This window comes from Archocentrus centrarchus, chromosome 19, assembly GCF_007364275.1.
Source record: "Archocentrus centrarchus isolate MPI-CPG fArcCen1 chromosome 19, fArcCen1, whole genome shotgun sequence".
NCBI classification, from domain to species: Eukaryota; Metazoa; Chordata; class Actinopteri; order Cichliformes; family Cichlidae; genus Archocentrus; species Archocentrus centrarchus.
This window is the reverse complement of record NC_044364.1, coordinates 1,622,873-1,647,970: the sequence shown is the minus strand read 5'-3', so window position 1 is coordinate 1,647,970 and position 25,098 is coordinate 1,622,873. Positions and strand designations below refer to the sequence as shown.

At 42.4% G+C, this 25,098-nt stretch overlaps 1 protein-coding gene across 1 annotated transcript in view; it reads right to left on the bottom strand.

The window, feature by feature from the left end:
* The window catches only part of gas7b (growth arrest-specific 7b), a 74,639-nt gene that overhangs the window by 45,820 nt on the left and 3,721 nt on the right, over nt 1-25,098 (bottom strand). The window contains exon 2 of the mRNA XM_030754308.1: nt 5,827-5,944. Within this exon, the coding sequence (XP_030610168.1) occupies nt 5,827-5,944 (118 nt within the window). The remainder of the gene's footprint in view (nt 1-5,826; nt 5,945-25,098) is intronic.

Genomic DNA, 25,098 nt, shown 5'->3' with positions numbered 1-25,098 from the left:
ACGCCAAACACACAAAAACGAGACCTCGGCCGTATAACGATATCCAACAGCAGGCTGGGTCCAGCCTTCAGACAGCAGCATTTGAGCACCTCACTGCATCCTGAAAGAACAGAAGGAGAAACTCCCGGCCTCGTGCCTGGGTGGAGACCTCAGCTAAGTTTAGCTCCCTGCTAATCACCACAGCTTGACCGCCGCAGCCGCGATCAGAGGACATGATGTGAAGCTGGTTTCGCTCTTCGGTGGCTGCCGGGCGGCGCCCCCCCGTTATATGAAGGAGCCAGGTGCACATGTGAAACAGATTCATGGCACAAGGCCAAGTATGGATAATTTTTCTAACTGTTCTGAGGTTCCTTCCAGTCAGGTCTTATTACTGACAAGTGCCTATGAGTTTTCGTAGGAACTCACACTGAAAAAGTGAGCATTTGTTCCAAACTCCAGTCTTGAGAGCAGCTGTCTGTCTGAAAGCAGGGCAGGACAGGAGAGCCACCAGACAACTGTCTTCAGACTGAGTTACAACAAACATTTACAGGATAAAAATAGTTTGTTTTTTGTCTCCAGGAGGAAATCAGGAATGTTTTTGTTCAGTGATGTCTGGATTTTGCAGGTTTTCGCCCGAAGGTAAAGGTTCACAGCATATAGAGCAGGAGGTTTGATGTGATGTAATCGTCTCTCTGTGGACATCAGGTTACCGAGTCACAGCCTCCAGGGCTAAACAACAAAGACGTCACAGGAGTGATAAAGACTGCAGTTCCTCTACTAGCCACTCGAGGCTGGTTCCAAAACACTTGTCAATCACAAGTCATTAGCCAATACGCATACCCTGGATAATCCCCTTTACTGGCCACTAGAATGACTCTGTGTTAACCCTGTTATATGGCATCAATAGCAGGAAAGAATTTGTGGTGCCTACCAGGTGGCAAAGGTGAAGCAGTTATTGGACATTTAATAAGCAATCAATCACAATCTCTGTCTCTAGATAACCCATGTGGATTTAAAGGTGCATGCAGAGGGCTTTAGGATCCAAGTCAGTCAGATTTGTATTGGAAAATGCCCGTACTGTGACTGGTGTAAATGTATTCCACAGAGTGACTGTGAAAAGCTCAACCTTTTACTCTGCAAAGACAAACCAAAGCTATTGGTTTTCCATAATTCCACTCAAATTCTTCACATTAGATCATGTAGCATCATCGCCCCTGCGTATTTGCTGCAGGCTTATCAAGTGCAACGCACATAAAAAACTTCCTGGTGACACAAGTGGGACAAATAATTGTACAGGCATGTATTAACAACACAAGTGTGTAAATATCTTCAGTAGCAGCTGGAGGACAAAACTGTAAACTGCAAGAAAAGATTCATTTAGATACATTTAAACTACAGACAGGCCTCCTGTTCATACGCATGAAGCATGAATAAATGTATCCACAGAACAGGAATAAATTCAGGGACGAAAATACTGATGAAGCACCGAGTCGTGCATGAAACGATTGTACGCAAGATTTACACACAGATTTGTGCGTACCTGCTGTTTGTGAATGAGGCCCATTGTTTCTGTAGCTTTAAGAAAGCGATTGTTGTGTGATTGCTGATCACTGCGTGTAAAAAACAAAACCAAACTTTATTATATCATCAAGTCAAAGGCACATGAGTTGTAAGATGTTAATATCATCAGTCAAGTTTTATAGCAGCTTCACTCTGGGATAGTAAAAGCAAGCTATGCTATATGTGTGCAATAAAGCGGGGGGGGGCATTAAGCTGTCTCTGTGTCAGTGTGAGTGTGCGTCTCTAATCAGGGAGACACTGAGTGGTGATTGTGCTGACAGAAACAAGGCACCATCCGCAGGCCCTGATGGATGCCGTCTCCCTCTGGTACCGTCACAGCTACAGACACTGAGCGAACATTTAGCCGGATTACAGTCACATGAAATCACTCAGGTATCATTTTAAAGCTAAAATGGAGCTCTGGTAGCTTTGTGTTTCATAAAAATGCTTTATTGAAAATTCAAAGGGAGGTCTGCAGGCAAAGCAGGAAATCTTTTAATGCCATCTGACAAATTAAAATTGGGAAATGAATGTTTTTAAGCATGTCTTTTAGAAACAACTATTCACACAGAAGCTCCAACAGACAGCAGGAGAGTCATTTGTGACTTGTAATCTGCAAAAAAGGTGAAGAGTGAAAATGTAATATCTGCAACAATGTTCCCATTTCATGAATTGATAAACAAGTGAGCCTACAAGAAAGAACACGCTGATTCATCTGAATTCAACAATCTACGTCTTAAAGATCAACTTGGAGAACACTGGTGGTCAGTGGGTCATCTACGGGAATATATACGCTTTCTCTCTTCTAATATCCATCAAACATGACCACACATAACTCACCTACTCCATCACTGAATAAATAAATAAAAAGATGATCATTATAACTATGCAGCTTGCCTTTAAGGTTTTTCTAGCATCAAAGTCTCTGATTATAAATGTAGTTGTTAGTATGTTCAGGGGTAAATTCCAAACAGGAAGTGCTAACAGCTAATTCAGCATACTTTTAGCAGTGACCATCGTGCCTAGCATAAAAAGTGACAATGAATCTTTGGCAGTTTGACAATGTTGAGTGTAGAAGTGGAAGGAAGTGTGTGGCTGTCGCATTTTTTGAGGAAGAAGGGCAAAGTGTAAATGTTTTAGCCTGATGCATTCTGATGCATGTGGGTACAAATATAACTAGATATGAGTGACATGCAGCACCTTCTGCCCTACCAACACTGTGTTAAGTATGGTTACAGGTGATTAGTCTAGCATAGCATATAGCCTGAAAGCAGAGGGAGCCAGCTAGCTTTATTGTGTCCAAAGAAAATGACCTTTTTAAAGCTAATAATACCACTTGGTAAAAAATATTTCTCTCAGAACTCAGAACAGAGCAAATCAGTGACAACAGAGAGGACAGCGATTGGTCTGACACAACAACAAAAGAAGAGGAGGTGGGTTACAAAGTGGCTTGAAGATGTGCAACAAATAAAGCAGCTTAAATAGTGTGCTCTGTTGTTAAACTGATGTGCACAGCGTCGTGCTTGTCTGTGGTGTGGGTGGTAGGTGCCGGCCTTGAGCATGGTGGTGTCCTGGGGGTGTGGCCACTTCAGGCCCTGGACCTGCCTTCCCTGTACTGCGGTTGGTGTAGGGAACTGGGGTGTTTAGTGAGCCAGTAGTTAGCTGGCTCTCTCCCTCCGGGGGTAGTCCTCTGCCTCTCGGTCATATATATCCTGACCCTTCCCCTCCTCTCACTCAGTCAAACATCACATCACACACACGTAGGGTCTTGGGGGAGGGGGGCTCGTGCTGCAGTGAGTCCTTCTTCGGCTCTGCTCGCTGTGCTGCGTGATGTCCCACTCCTTTTTAATTACATCATACAGCTCACAAAACGTCATAGTACACACAGGGCCTTGGGGGGCAGGTATATCACACAGTGTTTAGTGGGTGGAGCTGCTGAGGTGGCCCCACATCTCTGTTAACTGCTGCCTGCTCCTCAATTTTATTTACATCCTGGACATTCAGGGCCTTGGGGGGTGGTGTGGATGGGCGCTGTTGCTCAGTGCTCATATTACATCTGTCCCTCCAATTTAATAGCACTGTAGCTTTCACACAGCCATACACATTCTTCCCACTACATACACTCACATACACCCAACACATCACCCCAAACACGCTAAGTGGAAGGAGGGGGAGGGCGGGTCTTCCCACACCCCAGTTTCATGCACCCTGCCTGGGGTAGGGACTGGCTAGTAGTTTGGGGCCGGGTTGGCTGCTTCCCTGGGGTGCCGCTGGCTCTGTGCTGGTACCCACTCGCCCACACTTGGTGTCCATGTGAGTTCTGTGTGTGTGTGCATGAGCGTGTGACGGTCATATGTGTGTGTATGAGTATATAACCTGTGTGTGTGTGTGTGTGTGTGTGTGTGTGTGTGTGTGTGTGTGTGTGTGTGTGTGTGGACAGCAGGGCCTGGGTCTGTGGCTCGCTGAGCCTTGGCACCTGTGGGACACGGTCCTGGACGGTGGGAGTCACCCCTCCCTATCGCTCCCTACTGCTTCCCGCTGCTCCCCACTGATCGTAACTACCGCCCCTGGGGTGTGGGTGCCCGTGGGTCCCGTGGTGCATGGCTGGATGTCTTGGCGTGGCTCTTGACCCGCTCCATTGGTGGTTGTGGCCTGGGGGTGGCTCGGGCCTCTTTGACGTGGAGGAGGGCTCTGCTGGGTGTTGGGCGGTTCTCGGGTGCCTGGGGCCTTGGGGCCGTGTTCTCGGCTTGTGCTGGGGGTGCTGACCTACGGGGGGGTGGGCTGCTCATTGCCTCTGGCTCTCTGGACTCTTGCCCTTTGGCTGTGGGGGCCCGTCTGGGGTCTCCCTCCTTCCCCCTCTGGGGTGTGCACACAGATGCCATCAGGATGTGTGGCCTCGGGTCTTCTGAGCGCCTAGTGGGCTGTGGATGGCCCGGGTCCCCTGGGTCCTTCCCTGTTTGCCTCTGGATCACGGAGGGCGTGGTTGCAGTTTCTTACCCTCATCAGTGAGTACATTCCATGACAGAGGCACGTACACACATTACTGCAAACCACAGCAAGATTGTGTGTATGTGTGTATATGTATATGCATGTGTATAGATGTGTTAATATGTGTATGTATGTATGTATATCTACCCTTCTTCAATTATTTTTTTTCTCCCCTTTGTTTTTCTTTTTTTTTTTCCTCTCTTTCTCTTTATCCCTTTTTCTTACCCCTTCCTTCCTGCCTGTCAGGCCTGGCATAAATGAGTTAAATAAAAATTAAAATACAAACATCAACAAGAGTAGCCTAAAGAAAACTTATAGAGCTGTTCTTGTAAAAGCAAATGTTTGGTACACCAGAGCATTCGGATCATCGTTCCGATTGTGAAAACTGCCAGACATGACAGGCTAAAAAACCCAAAAAAAACTGATGTGCAGAGGAGTGTCTGCTGGCACTGAGATTAGCTGTACTCCATAGCCTGCCAGAGCTAACACGACACTCAAATTTAGTCAGACTCAGTAAATTACTTTTACATCTGTTTCCTTGTACAGTTTAAGCAACGCATTTTCTAAATGAAACAGCGATGAGCTGTTGATGGGCTTTTTTGTAGGGCTGCCCTGAAGGCTTCAAAACTTCAAAGCTATTTATTAATAAATAAGTATTAAAATGTTTCTTAAATAACTATCAGACTCTTTACTACACAAATCCCAAAAAAATGAAAAATAGCAAACATTATTTATTGCATCAGCATTAATTATTTTAAGTTATTCTTAGACAGGTGCATTTTCACAGTTCTTATGTAACGTTAATGGGACAGTGGCAAGAAACAAGCTAACAAGCTGCAATTAGGCAGCAAGATGTAAAAAAAGATTTTAAAAAAATGAAAAGAATTAATCCAACATTTGTCAAAAGTCTAGAACAAACTTTTTAAATGTCCTAAAAACTATAATTCACAGTCTTGCAACTGCAACTTGCACAACAAAGCATAACACTCGGTTAGCAACGAGCAACAAACAAAATAGGCTACTACTGCATGGCTGTGCCTCAGCAATTAAAGTGGGTTGTCTACCAATTGGAGGGTCAGTGGTTCGATCTCTAGCTCCTCGGGTCTGCACGTCAAAGTATCCTTAGGCAAGATACTGAACCCCGAGTTCCTGAGTGAATGAGGCTTGCAGTAAAAAAGTGCCAAAAACTAAAGTAGCCACTTCAGGCTGATTCTAGAAGCAGGTCAAAACTAGATAAAAATACAAATATTGAGCCTTCAAAATATGCAGCCCAAACCAGGAGGATACATTTTCTCTTACCGTTGTTTGTGGTGTTGACGTAGTATCGCCGCCCTTGTGGAGACATATAGCATTTCCAGTGAGGAGGCAGGGGATCTTTGAGATCCTCGACAGGAATCTGACTCAGAGATGCTGTCCTCTGTCAAAACAGAAAAGCAAGAAAAGTCAATAATGACAAAAAGTTTTCACCAGCAGCAAGACAAAAATTAGCTTCCCAACTGTTTCTCCTAATAACTGGCATCATTTTTGGGGGAAGAAGATAAAATAAAACAAAAGTAGTGAAGTATATACCACTGGTGCAGAAGAAATGTACAGCCTGGGTTCAACGAGGTTCTCATTTCCTCAAGCATTTCACAACCAGCAATCAATGACATCATAGCGGAGCGGGCTGAACTGCTGCCGCTGCCACACAAAGAACAAGAAACTGGCATGGCCCTGAGGTTGGACTGAGAGCTCCAGAGTCAGCACATGAGCACACACAGCACACAGCTGAGGAACACGAGGGAGAGAGGGAGAGCATGCAGGCAAACTACACACATCTGCTACTGATTAGCAGGAAAACAATGGGCTGAGACCACTGTAACACATTGCAGGGAAGCTGTCTGGAGACTCGAGAAAGCCAAATAAAATTCCAGCTCTAGTTCTCAACAGAAAGTCTGGCATGAGGAGGTTTGTTTTAGGAACAGCAAAGACACTTGATCCAATCACTGGAGGTAAATAGATATGTCATTAAAGGAATATGGAAAGAGCAGGACGAGCGGCTGGAGCACTTACAGACCACGCAGTAAACTCCATCTCTGAACACTCCTTAGATTTAAGGAGAAGAAGTAACATCATCATTTAGGCATGGAGGGTCATTTTTTTGACCTGTTTTTTAAAAAACTCCTGCTTTTGTGCTTCAAATGAGACATTTCCAGGGTGGTTAAAAAGCATGCTCTTTGTATCTAAGCACACTAACAGGCTCTGGGTCAGTTCAGGTGTTGTTATGCAGGAAAAGGATAACAGGAAATACTGGGGAAAGCAGTAATCAGTGAAACTGACTGTCCAGGATGATATTTGGGATCCAGGAAACAGGAATGCACTTCATTATCGTTAGAGGCACCTGGGATGAGGACAGACAACACATTTCTTAATGGAAACTCTCATTACCCATTTTTTTGTGGTGGTCAGTAGCTATTAAAGCCCAAACTGTCCCTGAAGAAGGAAGTTATTACAAGTAACTGCTGCCCTCAGTGAAAGAGCCAGAGGATAAAACCCAGACCTCTCTGGTCCCACAGGACCTCAACCCCGGGAGACTTATGACTGTGTAATTACACACTCTCCGACAGCATCTCAGCTATGTTTTCTCTTTGATGGTCTCAGTGGTCACTTTTGTACTTGTCCTACTGAGTCTTTGAAAAATCGCCCGCTAATTTCTCACAGAAATGAAAAGCGGTCGCAGAAGTAACGATGGATGAACAGCGTGCCACGAAAGAAAATGGGAGCCGTTTCACAGCAGCGTTCTAGTACAGCACGGTTTATGTAGTGAAAAAGAAAGGAAGGGGAATAAAAGTCAAACCACAGATACCGTTACAGCAGAGCTTAGTGCTGCAGTATGTGATTGTGACTGCAGTGCGAAGACAACCTTCATTTACTTCACACATGTTCCTCAGTCAAACAACATGTGCTTCTGCAAATATGTTTTCACAGTTTTAGAGCAGAACTGTGAAAACCAGACAAGAGTAGGCCGAGGACATAAGCAAGGCCTGACGTAACGTCTTGTATACATTCAGTATCGACTAAATACTAATACTACAGTTTGTCAGGTTTATTTGTGTTACTTTGCTTTCACCTTTAACAGCAGGTTTTGACAGTGAAACATATAAGCTGGCAGACTGGAAATACAGCAGCCAGCTCAGGGCTCTTATCATCATGCATTCTTATTTAGTCTTTGCAGCACAGTAAATCTGCCTTCGGTCTGGGTGTCTAGATGATAATCGTGTTCTCGGTGAAAGGGCCTGTCTGCTGAAACCCAGTAACTAATCCAGGGCAGACACATTAGCAGATGGAGACACGGCACTCAAAGAAGCCTGAACTGAAAACTGTTTCCACAGCAGCAAAGGAAAAGACAGCTTCATAAAAGCAGCAGAAGACATGCATACAAATACATGCATATTTGTTTCCATCTCTGTAGGGTGTTCAAATTCAAACAATTACATTTATATGGAGGATACTTTTTAACTTTTATAAAACCAAAAATATATATGAGCAGTTATGGATGAAAAATAGATTAAACTAACATCAAGAATATCTAATTTATAAAATAATCTTTGTATTCCACACTCAGATATAAACAGCGTGTTTTCCAGATGTGGGTTAAGCCCAGCTCCAGAATACTGATAATAATTTATAAACTAAGGCTGGGATTAATCCACGTTTAAGAACCCAAAATCAGAAGGATATATTTACCAATGTTAGACTTTTTTAGAAACATTTTACATAATTTGGAATAGATTAAAAACACCTCTGTCAGTCTTTTGCTGATTTGCTTTTGCCATTTAGAGGTTGCCAAAAATACTGCCAACCAACCTGAGAGGCAGCAAAACTAAAAACCCTTTAATCACATAATGTACATTTTATTTGCCACAAAATACTCTTGGCTTCAATTTAGGGACATTTAATCATGTACTGTTACTGCATTTGTACACAGACTGTATATGATGATGATGTAGCCACCATAGCGCCACCTACGGGTTTGTGGACTCACTTTTTGAAGCCTTTTAGACTTCATGGCTTTTACCGTGTTGCTTTTTAGAGCAAGAAGTGACCGTGTTTAGCTGAGAGGGAGCAAGCTCAGTTAGCAAGCTGCATCCATAAGCTACATGGGTGCAACACTCAGATACCTGCTAATTAGTACCAATAATACTAACAAAATATTAGAATTTCACTGACCAAACACAACAGTCTGTTGGCACTGACGCACTTCTGGAGAGAGCCTGAGGAGGCAGTTTGAACTGCAGCTTTTCTCACTCCTGTGTTTGTTTCATTTTTCAGCTCACTTGGTGTGTATGTACTGTAATCTTACAGTTCAGAGGGAATTATTCCCCTTTTTCCTACACTGCATTTTATATAAACACTCAACTTTAACACTGAATTTGGGAAATGTTCAGCCACTTTCAGCAGACAAATCGTCCTTGTGCAAAAGTGTTTTTTTTTTTATGCACATCCAGGAATGTTTGCTCCCTGTTTGACCTTTTGGCACCAGATTGTGTTTGTTTTTTTAATCAGAGTAATTCTTCTTGTCAAAGGAAGAAGAATATCATATCACTGGAGCCTATGTGATCTTTCAGGATTACACATATCCAGGACTACACTAACAAAAGACTCCTGGAGTCTTCCCTGCATTTCCTCACTACTTTCTTGCTGGCGTCTTTCTGCTGTCAGGTCACATGTTTGTTATCAGCGAAATGATAACACAGTATTGTTGTTCTCTGAGCTAACTAGATATGGCTGTTAGAAGCAGGCAAAGACAGATGGGAGTGGGCTGCTCGAGCTCAGAAGGACACATAATATGCAAAAACTCTTGGACATGTAGACATTTCAGGTTGTTGACATGGTTCGATTTTAGCACGACAATTAAGAAACATTTTAAAAAGAGCATCTCTGAGTCTGAGTGTTAAGTTTCAGTCTCTTCAAATATCAACAAATTGCAAAGTTTTGACCGAAGCTAAAACTCTCCTTTGTGACCGATCTGACTGTCCTGTCACACTGTGGAGGACGAATAAATCAGAGTGAGAGAACGGGAACACCTTGGCAGTGGGAAGTATGAAGAATCTGAGAGCCAGCTTGCATAGGCATATGCAACTTTAAATAATGCACCATTCCAGATGGTTAACCTTCTAAGCCCCAGACTGCCTTTGGCTCCACATTCATGGCTTGCCAGAATTGCCCCTGGTAGAGAATATAAGGACTCATCCAGGCCTGTGATGACTGACGGGCAACCGCAATAAACACTTCAGCACTCTGTGGGCTCTGCAGACTCCAGTCTAAAAGATGAGCTTTTAATTGAACATGCATGAGTCATTTCAGATGACATTGGAGAATCTTGACGATCAGAGAAATGTTAGTTTTAGCAATAAATTGAACGGGTGAAATATAGTTTCAATAAAATGTCACTATCAGGTTCAAAATATGACCAATATGTTTACTTTTTAAAGTCGGTTTCATCTTTTCCAGGTTATCATTTTGACTATCTACAAGCATGACCTTTTTTTTTTAACACTAGTTGGCATTTTTACCGTTATTTAGTATTCGATCAGAGAGCCGGGCAAAAAACGTGAAAACAGAATGAGGGGTAAGGAAGGTCCTAATGCTTTTGTTCACATACTGTTTATGGGATTCTTCTTAAGCTTGAGACACACCTTAAACACAAAGGTTTTAGCAGCTTGCACAATAACCTTAAGACTGGCCGTCCAGAGGGAGCGTACCTGATCTGAGCTCCATAGTAGAAAACATACACAAGCATATTCTCCAGACACACAGTACAGCGTACACCACGATGAGTTTCTGAAGGATGCTGTTTAAAACAACCAACACACACACATGGTCTTCCAAGATCATCACTTTGAGTTGAGGAATAACCATTACCTGTTTTTGGGGACGTCTCCATGAACTCAGAGAGATATGGATCTGGGAAAGCCCTTTGGATATGTAAAGCTAAAGAACCGATGCTGAAAAACCAAAAGTCCAGGATCTCTAAGGATCCCAGTCCTAGATAACATAGATTACATGTTCTTGTATCAAAACAGCACGGTCACTCGCCGGCAATTATACCTGCATACTGTGCACCTGTCTGTAAAACCTACAGCAGGAAGTGGATCAATCAAGTTTATAAAATAAAGCCAACTTCTGATAAAGCCATTTATTTATCTTGACAAACACACAAGTGATACAACTGGCAGCGATTGGATGCAAAGACTGAAAATGACCATGCTTACATATCGTACACAATCTGATCTGGTCTGACAGCTTTTAGCTACAACAGCGTGGGACAGACTTTAAAACAAGAGACAGAGTGATGATGCATTTTTAAATTTAATGTTCAAGTTATTGCTGACAAACTGCATTATTTGCAGCTGAATCCCAACTGAAGCTGCTCTATGTTCTGAGGAGTTTGAGGTTTTTCACTAATGCAGTTGCTAAAATATTTATTTTTCCTAGTTAAAAGACTATTAGCCAGTTCTGTAGCATTGTTTAGTGGCTTTACTGACAGAGTTTTGGGTTTATTTTCAGAGAAATAAACCAAAGCACCCACTTCACTCCATCTGTCCAGCACCAAATGGCAAAGACAAAGTTAGCAACTAGCTAACAACTAATAACGTTAATGACTAGTTCACAAACACAACAGAATATAACCAGCAGGTGTTGATATAAACCAAGGCAGAGAGAGCACGACTTCACACAAATACGTCTTCCAAAGCACGCTCTGCCTGTTGGATGTGTAACCGAATGCTAGCATGCCACAAACAGCTAGCTTACAAACCAATAAAATGGAAAATAGAGACGTTTTGCTTATTCGATAGCCTGTGCTGTTCTTACATGGCCTGAAAAAAAAGTAATTTGAATAAAATAAAAGTTGATCAACTTCCGACTCGGGCGAACGCAAATGCACTGCCCCGTAAGCTGTCGAAAGCTGCCGTGTACTAGCGGCGCCCGCGTCAGTATACGGGGTCGAAAATCCCTCTTTTCGTGCAGTGTGAAATGGTGAAATTAGCTTCATCATTCTAAAATGTAACACAGCTGTTTTATAATTAACTGTAACATCTGTAACAGCCTTTATTTGATATTTGGACTTTTTAAATCCTTTAACGTGGCTTCAGAAGAGGAAATTTAACAGGAATGATGTTCCAAAGGAAGCCATGGGATACTTCCCTGATTGTACTGCTATCATAAACAGATCCCTGCATTTTCTTCCCCCCCATTACAGACATTTCCCACAAATCCCCAAACACAGGCAGCATCTCTTATTATGGAAAACAAAATACCTCATGGTCTCTCCATTTCAGTGACACTGGCTTCCTGCCTGGAAAACCGAGAATAATTTGTTAAATTCCCTCGGAAAATGCCTTTAAATAAATAGCTGTCTCACACTGAGGTCAGTGAGAGAAAAACAGCCTAGTAAACTTGGTAGTTAGCCCTTCGCCCTTTAACAGTCTCAGCTGAGCACCACAGGGAATATTAAAAACATTTAAAGGAAGTTCAAACTCTGGTCGTGATAGAACTTCCAGGGAAAGTGAGGTACACTTCAACCAGTGAGAAAAGCAGCAATTCATCAAGACGCTATTAAAGAAATCCCTGAGATTTGCTCACTCGAGCAACTTGAATGTACAGAACAACCTCGTGTCTTCTGCTGACGTCAGGAAACAATTATTTCTGTTTGGATGATGAGCAGTTTCCACCATTGAGCAACAGTCTGAGTGACAAATCCATCTGCAAGCTTTCAGCGGGTTAGCATCCTCACAACACAGACATCGACTGTCCGCCAAAGGTGAGTCATCACATGCAACTGTCACTCACTGAGATCACATGGTTTGAGAAATGCTGGTCACCCACACACTGGCTGTGTGGAGGAGGACCGACGTGCAGCTTTAGTGATCCAGAGTTTCAGCAGATTAGTGGACAGGACTACTGCTTAGCTGCCCTCAAACATGCCTGAGTGACTCAGTCCCTCCTGATTCGTGACAGGATGTGTGAAAAAAAGAGGATTTTTTTACTCTTACATCGCTGCCGTGATTGGAAGCTGACCTCTAGTGACCCTATGAAAGCATATGGATGTCCAAGAGGAGGGGCTGTCAGAGCAGCTGTTCGGTTTACAGCCAGAGGGATGCAGAATCAGAGAATCTTCAGTGTTCATATTTCATATGTAAGCTGTAATTGATGATCCTGCACTACACAACCAGGGGTTACGTATAAAAAAGGCCTTTACACAGTTTTACACAGTATTCCCAGAGTCACTATAGGAACCTTCATGCAAAGGTTTTACACTAATAATAAGATGCTTTCAACAATAATGTAATAAATAGTTTGTTAAGGAGAAAACTTCTAAACCAACTCAATATTAGCTCTGCAGAAACACCGCCCTGTACATTTTTCAAGCTCCTTGGCAGATATGTTAAAGAGAACTTGCCACATATTTTCTCTTCAAGTAACCCCCAGCCCAGCTCTCTGTGGGGGTCAGGCCATCAGATACAGAAAGCCTCGCTCTTCCTGTCTTTAATCTTGACCTTAAACTTTATGTAGTGAAGCAGAAAGTAAGAATGTGGTCGATGGCTCCACAGCACCTCTGAGAGCTCATGTAAGATCACAGAATCTGTATCGAACATTTATCCTTTTTTTAAAAAACTTATTTCTTTCATTCAGCCAACCTCAAATGTTTTAGTACTGGAAACAGCCCTGTGCAAAGACAATCCAGGGATTTCAGCTGATAATACACTGCAAAAAATGTCACTGAACATAAACTGCAGTTTTTCTGCACAATCATCCAAACTTATCCTAAAATGTACAGACTCTGCTGGAGCTCCAGAGCCCCAGAAGAGAACAGAAACGCACCAATAAAGAAAATCGTGACACAGCGGGGAATTATGCTACAAGAGTGCTGTCTGCCACAGAGGTTCCAGCCTGAAGGACAGTAAGTAGATCTTTACTCAAATATTTTCCTCTCTCTTTATCTTATTTTAAAAAGAGGTAATTGTGCTTTTAGCACCTGCATTTTTTCAGCCTTTTATAACATTAATTTTGAGAGTGCAACAATCCCCAGGACCCAAACACAGGACACAGGAAACCAGGAAAAATGTCCACATCTTAATTCCTAAACAAGCAGTGCTCATACACAGGTAGGCCCACCAGGTGAGAAGCAGGCAAAAAGCAAATTCCATGAAATAGTTCAAAAGATCACACACAATGAGATCAACGGGGAACACATGAGGGAAAATGAGAGAAAACTAGAGGAAGCTGGATGACTGTAATTTCAAAGATGATCCAGCAGGCAGGCAGTGGACAACTGGTGCTATATATAGGCTGAATTCCAATCCCCTACACCCTCTTCCTACATACTTTTACTCCACTAACATATGGACACAGTATGGACACAATACCAGCACTTCCATGAATGAGTGGGATTCAGCACTGTCTCAGCAATAAAAAAAATAAAAGGACTTTTGTGAAAATTCTGCGCTTTTAGTTGTAAATTAAAGAACAAGAAAGAAGACAACAGACGAGTGGAAGATGAAGGAAAGTGGATGAAACTGAAACTGAACATCATCTGATATCAGCTTAAATCGCAGAAGATCCAGATTAGAGTTCCGGTTTTCCGAAGCTTGCTGTTGTATTTCTCTCCAACCCTTTAGCAAATGTAAGAGTGACTCAACACGAGTGACACTACTTACAAACTGCGGAGGCACTGAGGAGACTGGCTGATTAGGAATGCGTGTGGTAGATTAATATGACACAGATGAGGACAGGATACAATACAAATCACCATATTTGTTTTTTGTTTGCAGGTACTGTGATGTCGGCAGGTATTGCATGTGGTTTTACAGCAGCAGGTACAGTCAGCAGCAGGTCAGCTGTACTGTTTCCTGTTCTGTAGCTCGTCTCTGCATCAGTGCTGCAGCAGGAATGCTGCTGGTGCTGTCACATTGGTCGTCCCTGGTATTTTCACGTTAATCAAATATCTACATCAAGCAAGTCACGGAACACGTGCAGTGTATAGTCTGTTCTGCATTTTTGTCTCAAGACTACAATGGCCTAACAAAGAGTTTCTCAAACTGTGGGGCGTGCACCACTGGTGGGGCGCAGGGTCACGACAGGTGAACATCGGATTAATTCTCACGGCGGAAAAAGAAAATGTTAGCAGGTACGTTAGCACAGAGGCTAGTGACCTCGCTTCGCTTGGGGCGTGAAAGGATTACATCCGGTGAAGCGGGGCATGACAGAAAAGGTTTGAGAGCCACTGCCTCACATAGTCAAGTACTCAAAAAACTGCAATATAAAGAACTAAGCCCTCCCTTTCCGCTCTTGGCACTTTATGATGTCAGTGAGAGTTAATATCCTCAATATGGTTAATTCAGGCACATATACTATGAAAACTTAAGTCCCACCCATCTGCTGTTCAACCCTTCTGTCTGTGACAGGTAGCCAATCAGAAGAAAGCTGCTTAAAGGGTGAGGGAAGAGAGCTAAAACAGCGATGAGTGAACTGAGGGGCTTCACCAAGACCTGTGAATCAAGCTAGTTCTCTAGTAAAGAGCAAGAATAACAGTAAGGAGCTGAAAATTAGCAGAATAGGTGCCCTTTAAGATAAAACATTTTAAAACCATCTTTAAGTATGATTAGAATAAGGTGTTAACCTTCTGAGATCTAAGGGCTCCTATAGGCTTCTGTGGTGGTCTTACCACAGTGTTATAGACCATTGTTGTAGCCATTTACTGTCACAAACAGCCGGTCTGTGCGAGACTCTTCCTTGTGCTGTTGTTGGTCCTTTCCAGCTGCAGAGAAGAACAAAGTTACAAACCACAAAGAGCTGAAATGAAACCAAGAGTTTCAAAACAATGAAAGACGTCCACTGCAGCCACAAACTGAAGTTTTTCACATTTCTCCCATTTGTAGTGAACAGCACTGTGTCACCCCCTTCCCTGCTCCAGCCTACTTTTCAACCAATCAGCATTCAACCTCCACACAGCATCATCCACATCGAGCTAAGTGCTGTTGGGTTTTGCTGGACTGCATGAAAGCATGTTTGTGTCGGCTGAAAATCGTCTCTGCAGGCCCCACGAAGGCAAATACTTACAAACAAATAAATGCTGTACCTTAATTTAAACATTTAAGCAATTAAGTCATCATTAGTGACGTCCCCAATCTCAACCTCATCAATAACGCTAACCCTAGGCAATCAAAACAGATAATTTTTGCTTTTATTAAATTGTTCTTCCAAATTTTGCCAATTAGAATACAAAGAAAATAAGCATTTTAACTAAGTTAGTTCTATAGGGTCGAGGTTAGTGTTACCAGCTATGATAACCACAGAGAGTTAAATATTAATTCTTTCTGTGCTTGTAATCTGTTGGTTTGGTTGTTCCATGTCTGTTTTAGTTAATACCAAAGATAATAACTAAAGATAATTACAAGAAGTGCTGATCTTCTCTCTAATTAGACCTTCGAAACCAAAATAGCCTGTAGTTTGCACCAGAGTTCAGAAATTTCATACTGTATACAGTCAGGCACGTCTTGAAGAGAAACCAAACAAATTCCATCTGCACTCATACTGGAGCAGAGCTGTAAACAGCCACCAGTGAGCACAAGCCATATACACAAAGCCTGCTTCATGCTGAGATGTAGACTGAGAGTGGGGCCATCTCTAGTCTGGAGTTTCTGCAGAAATCGCAGTGAGGCCTGCAGTGGCGCTGCATGCTGCGATGCCCCTACTGCCACATATCACAGAAGCATGGGAACAAAGGTGTAACAGCAAGTGGAAGCGTCTGTTTCCTATTATGCACTCATAAATACCTCCACATTCCCTTTCTAGGGCAACACTGTCATGTCTGCACATCCTGGGTTCACACACAAAATGCTGACGCTAATGTCTGTGTGAAACGGGAAGCAGATGCCCCATCAACACTCTCACCCAGGACCCAATGATCTGATGATGATCGAGCCAGGTCTCACTATAAAATGTGAGACAGTCACAAATATGATCAATTTCCCCTGACAAATAACACATGAAATAAACCAACACTGAAACCACTAAAAACTAAACTTTTTTTCTTCATAATGGAGACCAGCTGAAGTTTTTTATCAGTTTAGACTCACATACCACTGTTGTTCTATCTTAATGCCTGTATTATGAATAGGCCTCAGAGGAGACTGCAACACTGACCTCAGGATCACTCTGTGGAGGAAAAAATTTCTCACATGCATGTTGGGCCACCACCTACTAGACCTACGGAGAAAAAAGTGCCAAGATACAGCTAGAGTGAATGGAGGAGGGGAGGTGCAGTCAGAGGGAGAGGGAAATAGAGTGACAGGGTCTGTGGACCATATCTTTATTTGGGAGACATTGTTTTGGTTCGGGCAGATGTGGGAGCCTGAAGCAAAGCCACATTCCCAGATGTAGAGACACTTCAGACACTCGAGGAGGAGGAGGAGGGATTCACATGCTTGTTTAAACATGCACTCAGTCACATAGAGATATTGTGCATATGCTCCCACAAACCGTCATTGTCTGTTCAATGCCTCATCATTGAGCACATGCATGTGTGCGTATGATTGTGCTTCACTACAGCAAACAAAGCCTGTTCTGTTATATCCTGCCCCCTCCAAGTTTATGTGAATTTCACATGCCCTGTGACTCTTAAAGCCATACAAATAACGTCCTGCTGTACTGTGCACTGCATGTGAAGGAGCGTGCTCCCCAGTGTGCAGATCTTATCTGCACAGTCGTGCTTATTTCCAGATCAGATATGGTGGGATGTCAATCCACTGTTGACTACTAAACTCACTGAGCTCTCCACAGGAACTAATGCTTTTTTTTTTTTTTTTTTTTTGCTGTGAACAGCTGATAGCTGATAGTTGCGGGACGACACTAAAGACTGAGAGTTTCACTTTGGTAACGTCAGCCATCTTTGTTGCATCCATATGAATCAGTTCAGCTTCATCATGTCATCCTCCAAAATATTTTAAACACATGCAGTCTCACTCCTGATCTGGTGTTTCCCACCTGAACTGGATTTTTCCTCAAACTGCCCCATCCGGACCTAATCCATAGAACCTTACCCTAACCCTGTCTAAATCCTAGTCAGTTTAATTGGGTTGTTTAGAGCCTGCTGCTGCAGGTCTCTGGTCTTTGTTTCAATGTGTTTAATATGCAAAATACCAGAAGGTTTGGGTCTCTGGGTCAGCAGAGTTTTGGATCAGGTCTTTTATGCTCAGGTCTATTGGGGCTTAGGATCCATAAATCCAATGGATCCTAAGCCATTGGGTTTGGGTTTTTCAAGGCAACCCTGAACAGCGGAAGATGGATGGATGGATGGACCTGTGAAGACCTCCATCTTAAAGTCATTACTCCATAATTCCTACAAAGTTGGTGGATTAAAAACTGTCAAAACTCAACAATCCACTGGACAGTTGGTATGGAAAAGAGAGCCGACCATCAACACATTTTCCAACTCTTAACTATAACCATGAACTTTGGATACAGACAAAAATAATGAGATGGTGGCTTTAAATAAGAGAAAATGCATTTCCTTTGCATGGTGTCCGCACTGACCTGAGTGGTACATGTATGCTTTAAATACTGTGCTCATTATTACATTGTTGAACATCGTCCAAAACAGCTCCTTCCAACACCTTCTGGAAACTAACAAGCTGACAAGCACCCCTGCTTCTTGCAGCGATTGCGATGTCATGGTCAGAAAGGAATTATAATTGGGTTCTTTTTTTTAGCAGTTGTTGCTACCAATAGAATCTCACCACACAGCAAATAGCAAGTTGTAGTTTACGTAAACGTACATGGCTAAATATCTGAAAATTAATTAATTTTACACCCATTAACAACAGGTATTTGTATTTTTGCCTATAGATGTTTGTTGTAGGCTTACTTGGTTTTGAGCACTACCCTAGCCTGACGCCTGACACTCTTCAGAAAATGGTCAGGTGCTTGGTTGCTTTGTCCAGCTTGCTTAAACTGGTAATACCACAACATGGAAAAAATAAATATATATATATATATATATATATATATATATATATATATATATATATATATATATATATATATATATATATATATATATATATATATATATATATATATATATATATATATATATATGAACATATAATTTGTAAGAACATATCTATAATCCCACCATCAAAAACACTTGATATATAAACTCGCCAACACCACCCAAGCCAAGCTTCCATGTGGGCGCTCTCCCTAATTAGCAGGCATGGCTCAGATCCTGTGTGCTGGTAAATACTCAGAGAACTATCCTCAGCTCAACTCAGCCCAACAAAGCTGAATACACATGGGCGAGAGCGTCAAATTTAAACAACAATTTATTCATTTAGAGTTTTCCCAGCACACAGATTTACACAGCTCTTCGGAGTAATATGTCCACTGATTTCAGCTGAATTTCTTTGGTATGTTAAGTGAAAAGTGGAAAAATGAGGTTCAAGTTAGAAGTAACTATAATTATACTTTAACTGAGCTAATGTTTTTCAAGCTAGAACTTAAAATAGCTGCACTTGAGGACACTAGAACCAAAGAAATGAAGGCTGGAAATAATTCCCACAGATACTCCGATGTAATTCTGGGGAGACAAAGCCAGTCTGTTTAATGGCATTCTACCTCGCTTTGCCTGTTCCAGCGCACTGAGTTATTATTTCAGTAGATGCATAAAAACCACACAACTAATCTTCAGTGTCAAAACAAACAACAGACTGTGATTGATGGGGTGCTTTTTAGAGGTGCCACAGTGAGTGCTTCACAGTCATCCAGTTGATATTTCACAAAATATGTTCCATGACAACAAATGACTGTATTTCAGAATGACATTAGCACAGGAGGGGTGGTGTTACTTTTCCAGCACGCAGGGGAAACACCTGGCTGTGTGCTGGAGACTTGACAGCAGTGGTCTGACCCCCGGCATTCCACTACAGGGATTATGCCAGGCTAAATCACCGTCCAAAAGCCTCTACTAGAAGCCCCCCCAAATTGCTCTCAGCTCTCCAGTTTCACAATAAACACAGCTGACTCTCTACCGGGAGAAGCATTAGGGAGGCAAAGTGGTTCGTCATCATTTTCAGCTTGTTGCACATTGCTTACAGTAGTTCCCCTGGTTACAAGGAGACTTAATGACACAGTATTTCAGATGGAGGAGAAACAATACATAAATTAGCATTACATCATTTTCCATTTAACTCTTCAAGTGGAAGAAAACTCACACTTAACTGTAAGCTACACGGAAACCTACACTAAGCATATTTTATCTATATGAAGGAGCTGAGGGGGTGGGGAGTCTCCCTCCAGATGGCCTCATGCAGCCCCCAGCTGCAAGGCTTCAGTTACATGTTAAATGCCCATGCTGATAGTGTAACACTTCTCCAGGAGTCCTGATTTGTTATGGAAATGTCATATACAGTCTCAGTAACAAGAGTATGAGTGCCCTCTGCCCAGTTGTTAAGCGCTATGACCCACTGAGTGTCAACAAATCAATGAATTAAACTCGTTTTACAAGAGGCCCCTCAGCACAGCCTGGTTTCTATCTGTTTATATGGAAGCCAGGGCTGCAACTATAAATGATTTCATCATCAGTTAACCTGCCAGGTTATTTGAATGTATGAATTCTACTGGTGTAACAACTGGCAAAAACGCCCATCACAGTTTAGCATGGTACAAAATTCCAGTCACTTTCTTTGCCAAACCAACACTTAAAAAAAAAAATTCATAGAAAACTAGAAGACCAGAAAATAATTATGCTTCTGCGTCGGGTCTTTGCAGAGCCTACGTATGTAACAGGAAATCCCCTCTGAACCCTACACGGTAATCACAATCCTTCTGAGCTGCATCGGCCCGACGTGCAGTTACGTTTCTCGGGAGGTTACATCAGGTTACATCGTAGCCTCTCTGTCAAGACTGACAACGTGGACCAGAACACTTAATGGTGGAATGAGGAAGTACAGGTAATCAAAGGAAGAGGTTAGCAAAGAAAATGTGGGATAGTCGGGGAGATGAAGAAAGTAGACGGGAGTACTGGAAGGTTAGCTGTACAACAAAGAGAGATGGCAAAAGCAAAGAAAAGGCACATAGTGAGTTGTGTGTGACTAAGGAAGGAGAAAAGGACTTGTATCAACTGGCTAGGCAGAGAGATCAAGCTGGAAAGGATGTGTAGCAGGTTAGTGATTAAGGACAGAGATGGAAATGTACTAACAAATGAGGAGAGTGTTGAGAAGATGGAAAGAACATTCTGAGGAGCTCAAGAATAAAGAGGGTGGAGGACAGATGGAGGAAAGTTTGTGAATCATGAGGTGCAGAGGATTAGTAGGGAGGAAGTGAGGGCAGCTATGAAGAGGACGAAGAGTGGAAAGGCACCTGGTCCACATGACATCCCTGTGGAGATAGGGAGATGTCCAGGAGAGAAGGCAGTGGAGTTTCACAATCTCACTCTCCAGGAATTTATTTTAAAAAATCCTGGAGAGTAAAAAGGTGCCTGAGGAATGAATAAAAGTGTACTGGTACCAATTTTCAAGAAGAAGAGTGATGTACAGAGCTGTAGTAACTACAAAGCTGGGTTAAGGACAGAGGTGATAATCAGTAAGCAGCAGTAAGACTTCATGCCCATGCAGATGCAATGTGTGCTTTGAGAGTGCTGATGGAGAAGGTCAGAAGGAGCTGCACTGTGTCTCTGGAGATCTACAGATAGCAAACGACAGGGAGCCAAGAGAGGAACTGTGGGACTGTGTGAGGAAGTCAGGAGTGGCAGAGAAGCATGTGAGGGGGGTTCAGGACGTGTCTCACCACTGTCTCGCTGCCCTCAGTGAGACAGTGGTGAGACATGCAGTAGGAGTGACACATAGGTTCAAGGTGGGGGGTTGGGATTACATCAGGGACCGGCTCTGAGCCCCTTTTGTTCGCAGTGGGGATGGACAGGTTGACAGATGAGGTCAGGCAGGAGTCTCTGTGGACTATGTTGTTTGCATGTGAGGTTTGTTTTCAGTGAGAGTAGAGAGCAGGTAGAAGAGAGCCTGAAGAGGTGGAGGTGTGCTCTGGAGAGAAGAGGACTCAAAGTCAGTGAGGGAGTTAAGATTTTCACTGGGAGTGACCAGAATGGACAAGATCAGAAATGAGCACAGAGAAGAGCAGCTTAGTTACAGAGGCAAGACTGAGCTGGTCTGCACATGTGCAGAGGAGGGAGGACAAAGGCTGTTGAATATGAATCTGTCAGGCAGGGGGAAAAGAGGAAGACCACAATCAACATTCATGGATGTAGTGAAGAAGAATATGTAGAGGGCTGGTGTGACAGAAGAGGATGGGGATGGGGTGAGATGGAGGCAGATGTTCCTCTGTGACAACCCTGAAAGGAGCAAGAAGCTGAAGACCATTGTTCCAGTGTACTATAAACAGCTTCTAATTTAACAAAAAAAAAAAAGGAAATACTTTAACAAAAAGAAAATATAAATGTTTTTTTTTTAAATGAAAAGATAAAAAAAAACAAGTTTAAAAAGTAAAACAGCAAATCTCAGTGCCATTATAAAAGAAGAAGTTAGAAAAAACAAAAGAATGCTACTTCAGGACGACACCTGAAATGTTTACGTTACCTTTTTACACCAAAAATGTGAAGATGCTTGTTTCTTAGTACTGTAGATACTGTAGAGGTATTAAGTGCAACAAAAAGACACTGCATCGGATTGATGGATGAATTGTTAGGGAGCAAAACAAACACCCATTTTTTCTTATTTTTACTACTACTACTACTACTACTACTACTACTACTACTACTACTACTACTAGAATGCAGTCAGCTTGGAAGTGATGTCACTGACTGGTACTTTGTATTCATGGTGGACGAATTTCAAGTTACTTTTTTCTTTTTAAATATTGTTATTATTTCGAACTTTTAGGCTTCCATATAATAAACCTAAACACCTCTCTCCAGAAAAGATAAAACCCTTATCAACTGAAATCTTTATGCACATTTTGGATTCAGTCAGGATCTGATTGCAGCGTGAGGCAGAAACCTGCTCCTGTTAACCTCGAGAACTGCAGCAACCAGATGGCAGTCAGGGAGCATTTCTGCCATTCTCTCGTTTTGCTGCTTCACCCACTGACATCATTTCATAGTTGATATCCAACATTACTCTATGGTAGGGGTGCCCAAACTTGCAGCCCGCGGGCCGCTTTCGGCCCCGGCCCATTCTGGTCTGCAAATTGATGTGTAAAATAACATACAATTTGGATCCTTTAAGTTACTTTTTTGACATTTCGCTTAACCCTCTTAATTGGAGGGCGTTTGCGGACCAGAAGGGGGCAAGGCTGGAAGCGCCACAAGTTTGAGCACCCCTGCTTTATGGAATGACAGACAAACAAGAAAACAGACCCAGGGCCAGTTATAAAGAGCGTCACAGGACTTTTACCTGGAAACAGTGATGACAGCTCCAAAACCCCGCTGCCTGAGAAATGACTTTCACGTTAGCAGGCTGACTGAATAATTAAGTGCATGAATTTACTGACGAAAGCTCCTCCCACATCTAAACTGTACAGGGTCATGTCACTGAGCCGCCACACACACACACACACACACACACACACACACACACACACACACGAATAGAAATAAGTTAATTATTTTTGTAACTCTTTTCAGTTCTTTTTTAGTAGCTATTCAATAATCAGACAAATAAGGATGTGATGATGAGTCATACCACTGTTTTGAGTTTTTTTTTTTTAACATCCTTATCAGTCACAATCTCTTAAAAGTTAATTTTGCAAGACAAATATGAGAGGTCATCAACACTTTATAAATAAAACATGATCATGAGGCGATCTGCACAATAATTGCTAAACTTTGAATTTTTGGTTCAAATGGCCATCGACATGTATATGGAGGTCAGGAGAGTGTCACAGCAGTGAGGGTCTCCAGCCATCTGTGAAACACAGTGGAGGCTCTATCATAGTCTGGTGGGGTTCGGAGTCTTGTCTGGAAATATGAATGCAGGAAGTAACTGTTACATGTTGATCCACTGCGCTGGACAGCAGATGACTGATAACTGCTCCATGTCTCAGCACAACAATTATCCCAATGCCAATGGAATAAAAACATGAAAAGAAAAACACACAATGGAACACTATCAGTCATGAAAAGGTCTCCCCAGAGCCCGGGCCGCTACATTACTGAAGCAGTGTGGGATCATCCTGACAGAGAACAGAACAAAAGGCAGAAACATCCAAAGACGAGCTTTGACTGTCCTTCAGGAAGCCTGGAGAACTGTTCCTGAACACTGATTAAAGACACGACTTAAAAGAGCTCCGGCTGTGCTGAAGATAAAGGTGACCATACCAAATACTGACTTTCAGACTCATTAAAACGGTACTGATATTATCAGAGAGCATCAACTATTTGCTGATCTATTGGTATCGGTGTTTATAACAGTCGATAAATGAAAATTCAAAAAGTAAAGAAGAGATGGGAGAAACCCCCTCCATCCATGTCATCAGCGTTCATGTTCGATAGTTTGCCTGCCACTCTGGAACGCCCATGTTGGCAACATGTTTGGAAGGCCACAAACAACAACTAATGTGAGCAGTCAGTCAATAAATAACTATGCCTAACAAATGTTAGAGAAATCTGATTTGTTTTGTGTGTGGGGAAAAAAATAAAACAAGAAAACCAGGAAAAACCACCAAATCTCAGCTGGACTCTAATTATTATCAACACTTTGGGAGAGCAAAGCCTGTTAGCTTATTTATAACCTGTACCATTTTCTGACTGCTTGTCTCTTGGACTCTGTTACAGTCGTGTCGCAACATTGTTGCAATAACTTTGGGGAGTACAATGTTACAGTAACTAATGACATGTACTACTACACACTACAAACAGATCCACGTTGTAGTAACTGATGTAATTAGTTTTAAAATTAGATTATGTAAGTTGTGTGGCCATGAGAGACAATTATTGGATATTGATAAATCTGAAAACACAAACATAAATGTGTTTTACTAAGAAGAGTTCAACTTTTGGTCTTTAAGGAGGAGGACACATTGTTTCTTCTGAATAACGGTCCATCTTTAAAGCAGCAACAAGCGTCGGTCTGGTAGAAACAGCAGAACGGGAACGTGAATGTTTCATTGTGCTCAGAAGAATGAAGCTGTTTGTAGAACAAAGCAACAATGCTAACGATGACAACAGAGCCCGATCACAGCGCCACTGTTCACTGTGCCAGCTACACAAGTCCTGGTCCAGGTGATTAATGCACATCGGCCTGCATTTATGGTCACTTATGAAAACAAGGCAGCGGAGTTCCTGAGCAGCAGCCTGAAAGGGGATTTTCTTACAGAGCTTAGAATGAATTAACTGAATGAGGAAAATACAGAAGTGGCTTTTTTGTTTCACCATTAGTCATTTCAATGTGCCATCCTACAACCTTCACAACATGTCTGATCAACCTACAGCACAGATGACACACTGAGTGTGAAACCTCCAGTTTCAGTGTGTGTAATTTAGCCTACATGAAGTCAGTCTCTTCATTCCAGATTAATCCT